Source organism: Gracilinanus agilis, chromosome 4 (assembly GCF_016433145.1).
Source record: "Gracilinanus agilis isolate LMUSP501 chromosome 4, AgileGrace, whole genome shotgun sequence".
Classification (NCBI taxonomy): domain Eukaryota; kingdom Metazoa; phylum Chordata; class Mammalia; order Didelphimorphia; family Didelphidae; genus Gracilinanus; species Gracilinanus agilis.
The window spans coordinates 475,756,591-475,768,491 of record NC_058133.1 but is presented as its reverse complement, the minus strand read 5'-3'; the positions used below and the strand labels follow the sequence as shown (position 1 = coordinate 475,768,491).

The 11,901-nt window shown below is 34.4% G+C and overlaps 1 protein-coding gene across 1 annotated transcript in view; it reads left to right on the top strand.

Annotated features, from left to right (window-relative positions):
• Positions 1-1,323: 1,323 nt before the first annotated feature.
• The window catches only part of HORMAD1 (HORMA domain containing 1), a 29,422-nt gene continuing 18,844 nt past the window's right edge, over positions 1,324-11,901 (top strand). Inside the window, exons 1-9 of the mRNA XM_044676120.1 lie at positions 1,324-1,356; positions 2,292-2,436; positions 3,389-3,452; positions 3,917-3,953; positions 4,923-4,943; positions 5,125-5,151; positions 8,443-8,510; positions 9,052-9,203; positions 9,582-9,838. Coding sequence (XP_044532055.1) covers positions 1,324-1,356; positions 2,292-2,436; positions 3,389-3,452; positions 3,917-3,953; positions 4,923-4,943; positions 5,125-5,151; positions 8,443-8,510; positions 9,052-9,203; positions 9,582-9,838 — 804 coding nt within the window. The remainder of the gene's footprint in view (positions 1,357-2,291; positions 2,437-3,388; positions 3,453-3,916; positions 3,954-4,922; positions 4,944-5,124; positions 5,152-8,442; positions 8,511-9,051; positions 9,204-9,581; positions 9,839-11,901) is intronic.

Below are 11,901 nucleotides of genomic sequence, written 5' to 3'. Positions count from 1 at the left end.
CCTCCCCCTCCCCCACGGTGAATACCCAAACTACAGATTCTGGAGAAGAAATGGGAGCCCGCCAGGGGGCGCTGCGACTACGCTCAGGCTCCCGAGCACCCTAGGGCCGCGCGAGACGGACGCTGAAGATGGAGGCAACGCACGTTTCAGAAAGGGGGGGGTAGGAGGCACGAGATAGGCGGCTCAGCTCAAAGGCGGGCTTTTCTTTGATCTGAAGATTAATCCGCGTCGCTTTGTCGCTCTCCAGGCAGGCTGCAGACTAGGTTTATTAGGCGGGAAAAGCGGCCTCGTGGTTGGTCCGCCGGGTCCTCGTGCCCTGGGCGTTAACCGCTTGGGTGGGACCTGGCAGAGGCTGGCGCGTGCGCAGAGCGCAGAACCCGGTGGCGCCGGAGAAGCTGTCGTCGTTCTTCGCGAGGCCGTCTGCTTCCCAGGAATCCTGTAAAATATGTATTTTCCTCGTTATTCCCCAACTTCCAGTTACTCAGGCCAGATCTTTAATGCTTACTTCATTATTTGAATGGCAGAATGTTTAAATATTTTCAAAACGAACTAAAAAGGTCTCTAACAACTTTTTGCAGGAGAATGCTGTGTCCGGGCCTTGAACAGGGCCAATTGAGGCGGCCCAAACGTGCGCGAGCACTGTTTATCCATTCCCGCGCCGAAAGTTAAAAGCAAAAGGCCACAAACCATGCAAAACTACCAAAAGATTTGCTAAATATATTGGGAGACTTGAAATGCATGTGCTTGGCTTACCTTTGCTGGCTTTGAGAAAGTTATTACCCTAGTTAAGTTTGGTACAGTGTTTTATTTCCAATAAAGGAAAAATAATAGCAGACCGAAAACAAGACAAATGAGAAATGGGATGGGGTTGGAGCTGGGGGTGGCATGAAGAGGTAATGGAGTGAAAACTTTTATTCATCATACTTTGAGATTTGCTAGCTGGACCAAAAAAGAATACACAGAAAAGAAACAACAGGCTATTATCTTTTTTTAAAGTTTTTACAAATTAATTTTTACTTACCTGTCTAATTTAATAAACTGCTAAAAGAAATTAGGCTTCTTACTCCTATATAATGATTCTTGCCAGTCAAAATTAGGAATAAAAAATGAGAAAATTATACAAAGGAAGATTTTTATAAAGTTATTTCACTTGGGGCAGTGAAAACTTTCTATGAGTTCATCTCTTCTTGATGGAAAAATTCTTGTCTATGTATAAAGATGAAATTATAGAGTGGTGGAGATAAAAATCAAGTCTAGAGTTAAAATTTTGTTGTATTTTTTTTTCACAAGGTTGGAATAAATTGGACACTTTTTTGAAGAAAAATGGCTACTGCTCAGATGCACAGGAATTGTATGGTATGATTCTCTTTATATGAATATTATACTTTATCCCCCAAAACAAACCAAGAAGTCTCTTAGTGGGACCTTCTGAGCTCCAAATACTTTAAAATGAATTTTTACATTTAAAAAATAATTACCAGACCTGGAGATAGGAGGTCTGGGGTTCAAATTTGTCCTCAGGCCCTTCTAGCAATGAGCCTGGCCAAGTCACTTAACCCCTATTGCCTCGGCCTTACCATCCTTCTGCCTTGGAACCAATACATATTATTGATTCTGAGATAGAAGGTAAGGATTTTTAAACCAAAAAAAATTGCAATGAAATATTTTGTATTTAGGCCTCTTATTATGTAAATACATTATGTTTCCCATGAAATAATGATAAATTAGCAAATTTGTGACATGTTTGAAAATATACTAAAATGCTAGTAGATTTAAGGATTTTTTTTTTTTTTGCTTTAGATAGTTCAAATTCATTCTGTACTGGATCTTAATGAAAGTTGCTATTATAATGACCTTATAGAATCTTAAGTTTAGCAGCTTCAGACCATTTCTCTGGAAAAGGAGGCTATTCTCACAAAGACACACATATCAGTGGTTTTCTTCTATGATAGAAGAAGCTTGTATCTATTTCTCTCAAAACAGTCAAAAAAGAACATGGCCATAAGTATTGTAAACTCGCATATAGTTGCTCTACCGAATTAATATGTTTAATGTCTTGTATTCACTGATATAAATTTCAGTTTCAAAAAGTTCCCACCTTTAGCACATTGCCCCCAACCCCAAGATGTTTTACTCTCTGGGGTTTCCTCCTTTCCAGGGCCCCATAACACTTAAAAGATTAGTAGAAAGAAGCAACTAGATATAATCAAAAGTGTTATTGCATTATTTTTGTTAGCTCCATTTTTTTACAATGACTATTGGAAAAAGTTTTAATTCTCCTTAAATTTTAGAGTGCAGTGATATTTCCCAATAAGATTTCAACTGAACAACAATCTTTAGTATTGGTGAAGAGACTCCTAGCTGTTTCTGTATCCTGCATAACATACTTGCGAGGAATATTTCCAGAATGTGCCTATGGAACAAGATATTTAGATGGTAACATAATTTTTGAAGACCTTTTAAAGATATATGTTATTTTATTTTTTCTGTTTTAAAACTTTAATTTAGCTTTAATTTATTGATATTTCAATTTTTAAAAAATGTCTCCTCTGCTTCAACTTTTGAAGGGCAGTAAAGATTGTCCTGTCCTTGAGCATTTTGCCTGGTTTGAATTATTTCTAACTACCACTATACAATACAGTGAACAAAGCAGTATGTTGTAGAGCCTTGTCTCTGTTCTTGTGCTCATTTAAAGTGAAAATAATGTGGACATGGTATACTACTATGCTTTTAGCCTGTTAACTTCTTGGTCCTTTGAATCCACAATATATTTTGCAAATGGATTCTTAGCAAATACTCTGGTGAATATGACAGAATGTGGTTTTTTTCATTATTTTTAGATTACATAGTAATCTTTATATCATATTGTAATAATGTTAGTAACATGATATGTTCACATTTTTTCTATTTAAAATATTTAGATAAGAATAATATTTACTAAATGGAAATTCATTACAAAAATTCAACAATATGTAAACTTAACCCATGATGTGGTGTAGCTAGGTGGCCAGTGGATAGAATAGTGGGGCTGCAGTCAGGAACTCATCTTCTCAAGTTCAAATCTGGCTTAGCCATGCCACCCTGGGCAAGTCACTTAATGCTGTTTGCCTCAATTTCCTCATCATCAAATGATCTGAAGAAGAAAATGGCAAACCATACCAGTATCTTTACAGAAAAAACCTTAAATAGGTTCAGGAGGAGTTGGACATGACTGAAAATGACTGAACAACCAAAAAAACCTCAGATATAACTAAAGAATTTACAATTCCATTTTGTACCTGTATTTCATAAAGAAATACAAATTCATTTATTATTTCTAGATTTTTACTTTTTTCCCCCCCAACAAGCAAAACTGCACTACCCATCTTCCCTATATTTTTACGTTTAGATCTTTGTGTCAAAATTCTGAGAGAAGACAAAAACTGTCCAGGAGCCACTCAGCTGGTGAAATGGTAAGAGTAAAAATACCTAAAGTTTAAAATCATAGGAATTTTTGGTTGACTTTGTTTCAGCTATAAATTGTATAACTGAATTTTAGTGACCCTTTAGCCCTTACATCCTCACAATGTTTCTTCAAGACTCCTTTTAATTTTTATATTCACGTTTCTATTTTACTCAGGTCCTCTAACAATAATGTGTCCAACTTCTTAATTACCTCTCAGTTCTCCTTTCCCCAGTAGCTGCCAAAACCTGTATTTTTGCCTTTATAATATTCCCTCTTATCTCATTCCCTATCTCCTGCTATAATTTTTTTCTTTCATAATTTATAAAATATTCTAGTTAACCTAAAAAAATGAAGCCATTTTAAAATCACTTTTGTAATGGGCTAGCATGAAGATTTATGCAAAGAATTTAATTTTCTGGAAATAAATTCAAGAATGCAGAGTTAAGATTTGATAATATTTGTTTTTTTTAGGATGCTAGGATGCTATGATGCTTTGCAGAAAAAATATGTAAGTCTTCCCTTGTCATTTATTTCTTTACCTTTTATAATCTGCAGATATAGTTTTTATCATGTTAATGGATAACTAATTAGAACTTTGAATTAGAGAATTTTTATAAATAGCCATGTTTCTTTAAGTTATCTTTTATTAATTTTGGAATGAATACTAAGCAAGTATTCCTAAGTCCTAACAGACTTGTTTTAATGAATGAAGACTCTTTTTTATAATTAATGTTTATTAACAGTATATTAAAGTCTGAAAAAAGCAACTTTATGTGGATTAATATTCTTTCTACAGTCTTTCTTTTTTTATAATTTACTTAGCATACTCTTAATCCATATACAGTATCATGGTGTACCAGAACCATATAAAATAAATTAATAGAATGCGCATTCATGAAGATTAACTACAGACTTCTAATATACTAACTTAACAAAAATTTGATATAACATAAATCATGAGGGTATATTTACACTTATATAGAGTTTAGCTCTAGAAAAAATTGTGAAATAAGCTATTTATTTACAGGTTTTCATCTCCCTTTTTAGGACTCCTCCAAAATCTTTTTTTGTGGACTCCTACTTTCCTATTTTCTTTAGACATTCATGCTCTACTTTTCCTTTCATAAAAACTAGCTCCCAGGAAAGGAGCAGCCATATTATTCATAGAGAAGTGTCAATTATTGATATCTTAACATTAAAAAATTTTAAGAGTATTTATTAAAAAAAACTTTCAAAGTTCTTATTTGATTTAATCCCCCAAAAAACCTCACTATTGTTATTCACAATTCTTCTGAAATTTTTGTGTTTGATAAAGTCATTATTGGGGTACTATAGGACTTGTCTAAGGCATCTGTTTATGTAGTTCACCCTATGCCATAGTAATTTCCTATTGGGAATAGTGAAATTGTAGGTTAAACATGTTATGATCCATGTTAAAATATATTTTTTTAATTAGAATTTTTTTTTGGTATTTCAGCTAAGGATGGTTGTTCTGGCTGTAAGTATTTTTGAGTCTTTTATTCTTCTCAAAATAATTGAATATGGCTTTGTCTAAATGATATGAAAACTAAAAGTATGTTAATCAGTTGCTTCTTTTGTTGAATTTCCCTTATGAATTTAATTTAAACAGACAGTTTGGTAGGCTTAATCTTAAATAACTTTTCATTATTTTTAAATAGGTGTACAGCAATCCAGAAGACCCCCAGGTAAGTGTGATTGACCTAGTAAATTATTGCAATACTTTTAATATCTAAAAACTTTTTTTTCAATTTGTGATGTAACACAAGAGAGATCATAGAACTTTTTGGCTTTTCAGAAGCTTTTACATACTTCTTCATTAGATGAGGAAGCTGAGGTTCATTAATGTTAAGTGACTGATATGCAGGGTCATGATGATGCTCAATAGTGATGGCATAATAGAGAACAGCAAATGCTGGTGAAGGACCTACTGGGGGGGTGGTGCAAGGGGGTGCATTGCTCTGGAAGCCCCCAGAGGGCCCATCTGGCCGGGGACATCAGAGAAGCTGTCAATGACCTGGCACACAAGTGGGCATTAAAGGTTGGTTTGGAATTTCACACATGCGCAGAGAAGAGGGAGACTAAAGGCATTCCAGCACAGAGAAGTATGAGCAAGTGAGTGGGATGAACTTTGACAGAGAGGAAGGAAAGGTCGGCTGGGAATAGAGAGTTCACCAGGGAGAGCATTAAATGAGGCTGAATAGAAGGTCTTGAATGCCAAGCAGAGTACGCTGAACTTGATTCAGTTGACAACAAGGAAACATTTAAATGGTTTTGAGCAAAGGAATGATGTTCCCAGCTGCATGTGCAAGGAGGATTATTCTGAAAGCAACCTTTGGGAGAGTTTGGAAGGCAAAAAGACTTAAGAAGGCTAAAAAGTTGGTGGGTCACAATGAAGGTCTGTATGCAACCCTTGTGTTGAAATAGACAGAAGGGAGGGAGGGAGAGAAAGGGAGAGAAATGTAAGAGACATTGGGATGGTGGAGTCATCAGTAATAAAGTTTGGACTCATGACTATAATGATATAATGTGCCTTGGCATAAAGAATTCCTGAGTAAGGGAACTCCCTTTTGTTAGCTTCAAATTTTAGAGAGTTGCCCAGGGAGATTTAAGTGGTTTGCCTAGGGTCATACAGCCAAGTAGGTGTCACAGGCCAGACTTCAATCCAGGACTTTTTGGCTTCCAGGACATTTACTAGGCTGTGCTGCCTCTCATCACTGATTTGATAAGAGAGAGAAAAATAAAGCCTTTGAACATGGAAAATGATTTAAATAATAATGTCATAGATAGGTTTAGGTGGGAAGATAAAGAGATTGGCTTTGGACATGTCTGAGTTTTGAGTCACTGATAATAAAACTGATAAGTAATTGGAGAGAGATGGTCCATTGTTAAGAAGAGAGCTAAAAGTTGAAGAGATGAGCAAGTTAAGTTAACCTCTGTTTGCCTTAATTTTCTTATTCGTAAAATAAAGAGATTAGATTATAAGATTTTTAACCTTCCTGCCTATTATGAAATCTCATAGAGTTATGATTGAGATTTGGGAGCTGATGCATAGAGGAAGTAATTGAAACCCTGGAAATAAATGATTGCCATCTCAAGAGGGTATAGAGATAAATAGAAGAAAAGAGAACTAAAGACAAACATTAAGAGATTGGTAAAAGATTAGGAGCTTTTAAGAAAAAAGGACCAGAAAAGTGTGGAACCTCTGAAAATGGAAGGAAAGATAATCTGGTTGAAAGAAATGATTAATAATATCACATCTGCAGAAAGCTCAAGGAGGAGAATTCAAAAAATAAACCATTCCATTCAGTAGAGTGATGTCAAGTTGCATCGATGCCTCTAGAATGGTGATTGTGAATCCAGCACTTTTTGTATGCCATATTGGCTCTATAAAATACTGATGAATCTCTAATGAACTTGAGGCCAGGCAAAGAAGAAATGAAAATGTTTCCTCTTACCTTCATATAATGAATAAGCATCCTTAGTCCTGATCATACCATTTGGGGTTTGAAACACATCCAAGGAAAAAAGTGGAGGAAAGGAAAGGAAGAAAAACAAGAATAAAACTAAAGAGAAGTTCCAGAAATACTTATACCACTCTGAAGTGAGGGTAGAGCCAAAGTAATAAAATAATAAGAATAAAGGCCTCTCAATTTAAAGTCCTGGGTTCTGCAGAAAAGGATAAAACATCAAGATTTTGGGGGGGTCAGAGGTGGGGTGCAGGAAGGGAAGGGAATGTATATTTTTCTGATTCTCTTTGGTATCTAAATGAAAATACACATCATTAGCCATATTAATCATAAAACACTATAAACTGGGGGGTTTATGTTGAAATAAATTTATATTGAAAATGATAGAATATATCACTTATCCTCATTCTCCACAGGCAATTTGGATTGACAGCTCTTTTGAGTTGATGAGAGGCTGGGCAGAAATTGGGCCTTGTGTGACTGGGAGGAAAAGATCGAATTAAATATATAATTTTCCTAAAACTTGATGGTAAAGCCTTAATCCAGTGCCTCATCATGGTGTGGCAGTGACTAAGTTTTCTTTTTTTTTTTTTTTTAATTTAAATCCTTATCTTCTATCCTAGAATCTATACTAAGTATCTGTTCCAAAGCAGAAAAAGCAGCAAGAGCTAGTCAGTTGAGGTTAAGTGACTTGCCCAGGGTCATATAGCTAGGAAGTGTCTGAGGCCATATTTGAACCCAAGATCTCCTGACTCCAAACCTGGCTTCCTATTCACTGAGCTACCTAGATGGCCCAACTATGGGTTCTTAAAGAAAATACACCATTGAAACACAAACTCTGCCAGGTGCTGCCAAGCTTTAAATAAGGTCTTGGGGTCAGTGTATCTGTTGGCCAGACTAGCTTACATAACTTAGTAGACCATCAGTTCTAGAAGTTGGGCACCAGGTAATGAATATTTTTAGTCACTTGCATTACATGAAGATTATCTACAAAGACAAAGAGTAGTTGAAATTATCAATTCCTAATATAGTGATGGTAAATCAAACAATAAAACAAACTAATATAAAATGTCCAAATGTATTTATAATTTTAAAAAATTTAAAATAATACCCTATGTTTATTATGTAGGATATTTGGGTATAACAGTTTATAAAGTGATTTAAATGTTATTTAACTAATTTCCACAACAACTCTATGAGAATAGGTAGAGTAAGTATTTTTTATGCCTAGTTTAAAAATTAAAAAAAAAAACAATACCTAAAGCCTAGAGACTAATTTTCAAACACAGTTTAAAATATTCCATTATCCATAGAGGATTTGCCTGTTATCTGTCTGTATACTTTTTAAAATAGTCAATGTAAATATGATATAGCTGGTTTTTGGTTTTCTCTGTTCTATTGAATTTGCAATCTTTATATTTTAATAATCAAATCAAAGCAGCAAGTAAATGTTTAAAAACTAGCATTCTATGTTAGATTCATAATTATAATGTTTTATTTGTATTTAAGACAATTTCAGAATGTTATCAGTTTAAATTCAAGTATACCGGCAATGGACCAGTTATGGATTTCACAAGGTATTCTGTTATAGTTTCTTCTTTACCAAGTTCTACTTATTTATGTTAATAAAACTAATTTAAGAGTGCTCTCTGAAGCTATTCACGATACCTCATCTAACTCATTAACCTAAGCCTGTTAGAATTGTCATTCTTTTTTACCACTATCTCAGTATACTTTAGCACTATGCCATAATTGTGTCTCAGGATGATAGTTTTGTTGACGATATGAACAAAGAATAGAAAAGAATTGTAATTACTTAACTATTTTTTGTTTGGGGTTTGGAATCACTTGGTAAAGTTCCAATGCTAATTTCTTTGACTATTTCTATAAAAAACAAGATTATGAAGGCATCTTAATATGTTTAAAATTAGGATGAGAAGTGATTAACCTAAATATTAAATGTTAGTAAAGCTCTTTGAAAATAAATGTTTATTTTCACGTTATAACGGTTTTTACCAGAATGATTTATTGTTGTGATATTCTTGAATATGTTTTAAAACATTAAATTTGATATGTAAACTGTTACAATAATTTCTCTAATATTTTGTTCTTTCTTAGTAAAAACAAAGGCAGTAATGCCAACCTCTCATCATCTGATACAAAGAAAGCAAGTATTCTCTTAATTCGCAAGATTTACATTCTGATGCAGAATATGGGACCTTTACCTAATGATGTCTGTCTGACGATGAAACTTTTTTACTATGATGAAGGTATTATTTACATTGCATTTCGTTTTAGCAAATATATGCAGTTTTATTGTTGTTGAAACATTTGGGTTTAACTATTATTTAGCTATATAGTCTTACATACATTCCACTTACAAACTTTAGGAAACTTCCCATTTCATGTCAATATTTGAGAAAACGACTTGGAATAATTTAACTATATAAAATGTTAGTGCTGTATATATTTCTCTGGTGACAAGAATTTATTTTAGGGGCTCTTATCTCTTAACATATATACTTTATCTGACTGAGTTATTTGTTATATAATACATTCAGAACCTGGGTAAGGCTCTGTGAGTTGTACTGTTGATTTTTCTTTGAGGTGATAAAAATAGTTTTTAATCTTTTTTTTTTTTTTGGTAGTAACACCATCAAATTACCAACCTCCTGGTTTCAAGGAAGGTGATTGTGAAGGAGTAATATTTGATGGGGAACCCATGTACCTAAATGTGGGGGAAGTTCCAACACCTTTTCATACTCTGAAAGTGAAAGTGACAACTGAGAAAGAACGAATGGAGAACATAGATAAAGCCATACTAACACAGAAACAGTTAAAAACCCCACTACAGAAAATCCTGATGGACAGAGAAGATCTAGAAGCAGAGGAAGAGTTCATGAATGTAAGAATTAGTAAGGGCTTAGAATAGATGATAGCCCCTATTGTTTTACTCTTAACTCTAGGGGTGGAGGTATGAGAAGAATCATTAACCTCCTGCGAACTTCATTTAGTACAGTCTAAGTACTATGTTGGACAGAGGACTGGACCTGGAGTCAGGAAGACCTGAATTCAAATCCTGCCTTAGATACTTACTAGCTCTGTGACTTTGTGCAGGTCATTTAATCCGTCTGCTTCAGTTTCTTTGTCTGTGAAGTAGAGATAATAAAAGCACCTACTTCCCAGGGTTGTTGTAAGGACAAAATGAGATAGTATTTGTAAAATACTTTGTAAAACTTAAATATTAAATATGTTAAATGCACAATATATTACTATGTAAATGCTAGCTGTTATAACACTTTTGAGAGAAAGGTAATTCAAATTGGGAGGAAAAAATATATTTCTTCCTCTAATAATTTTGCTTTATTAATGATAGGTTACATAGAACATTTCTTTTGAAATGCTCCAAGTTTATTTGAAATATGTTCATTGCATCTAATCTTAAAATTTCCCTCAGAGGAAAAAACAGTTATATTTTTTACATTATAGGGAAAAAAAGTTGTTGTTCATACTGTTCTGTAACTTGCAGCCTTTGACCTAGGGAAAAATTTAAGTTCTGTCAGAAGTGATTTGCTAAGTGATGATATAAGGCTCAGTGCCCCCAGTGATGCTAATATTCATTTTGACAAATATTTATTTGATTTATATTTGATATAGTCTGCCCTTTATCAGTGTCTGTTTGTCCATGACACTATTTACTACAGTGCCCAAGGCACTATAAGCCTATGTAACTGGAAGTACCCAAAATAGCAACAGGAATGATGTTCTTAAAGATCTTAGAACCTTGAGTGGGGGAATATATACAGATATACCCATATAAGAAAGAATGTGATAAATGCTAAAGAGCAGTCTAGGAAGAGTGTTTTGAGTAATTTGAAAAAGATCATTTTCAGCTGCAGAAGTAGGTGGCACCTGAGTGAGCCTTGGAGGAAGAGAGACACTTCAAATTATGGAATTGGGAGGAGTATAAAGACACTTAGTCATGGAGGATTGAATGAGCAAAGACAAAAGATAGGAAAAATCAAGATGAGACTGGAGGATAAAAAATAATGGACTTTGGCTAAGACTGTGAAAGAGGCAGCAAAGTGGGGTGGGTGGTAGACAAAGTGCTGAACTTGGAATCAGAAAGATTCAAGTTCAATTCCAATTTCAGATACCAGCCTTATAACCCTGAGCAAGTCACTTAACCTCTTTCTGCCTGTTTATCTGTAAAATGGGGATAGTAATATCTCTTGCCTCTCAGAGTTATAGTTACAAATAAGATAACATATGGAAAATACAAACTTAAAAAGCACCATGTAAATGCTAGATACAATATAATACTATATGGAGTTGCCTTTGTCTGAACAATGTCCAGTTTTTCACTGACCTTTTCAAATGATAGCTCCCCGAATTGGACACAATACTCCAGCAGATTACACTGGGACTGTTTTCTAACTATTCCTGGAAAAACTCTTCCTTATAATACAACCCAAAAGTATATTGGATTTTTTTGGTGTTTTTTTAAAATTATGAACCCTTACCTTCCATCTTAAAATCAATATTGTATATTAGTTGGGGTTAAGTGGCTTGCCCAGGGTCATGGTCAGACTTGAATCCAGACCTCTCATCTCAGCTGACTCAATCCAAAAAAGCCAATTGGCTGTTTCCTGTATTAGCTTTTTGGCTTCTACAATAATACTGCCTTGTGAACGAATGAAACATTTATTAAGCACTCTCTATGTTTCCAAAGTTCTTTATCTTTTTCTTCATTTATAAAGTTTAAGGGATTGGACTAATGGATCTCCAAAGTCTCTTCTAGCTCTAAATCTGTAGTCCTATAAATAATACTTGAATTGGTTTTATAAAAGGTTATTAGGAATTCAACTGGTAGAGTGCTATGCAGTAGATTGGCACAGAGAGCATGTGCCTTGCCTAGAGTCAGATAGTTCATACATTTGAGGCAGGATTTGAATTCAAATTCCCCTA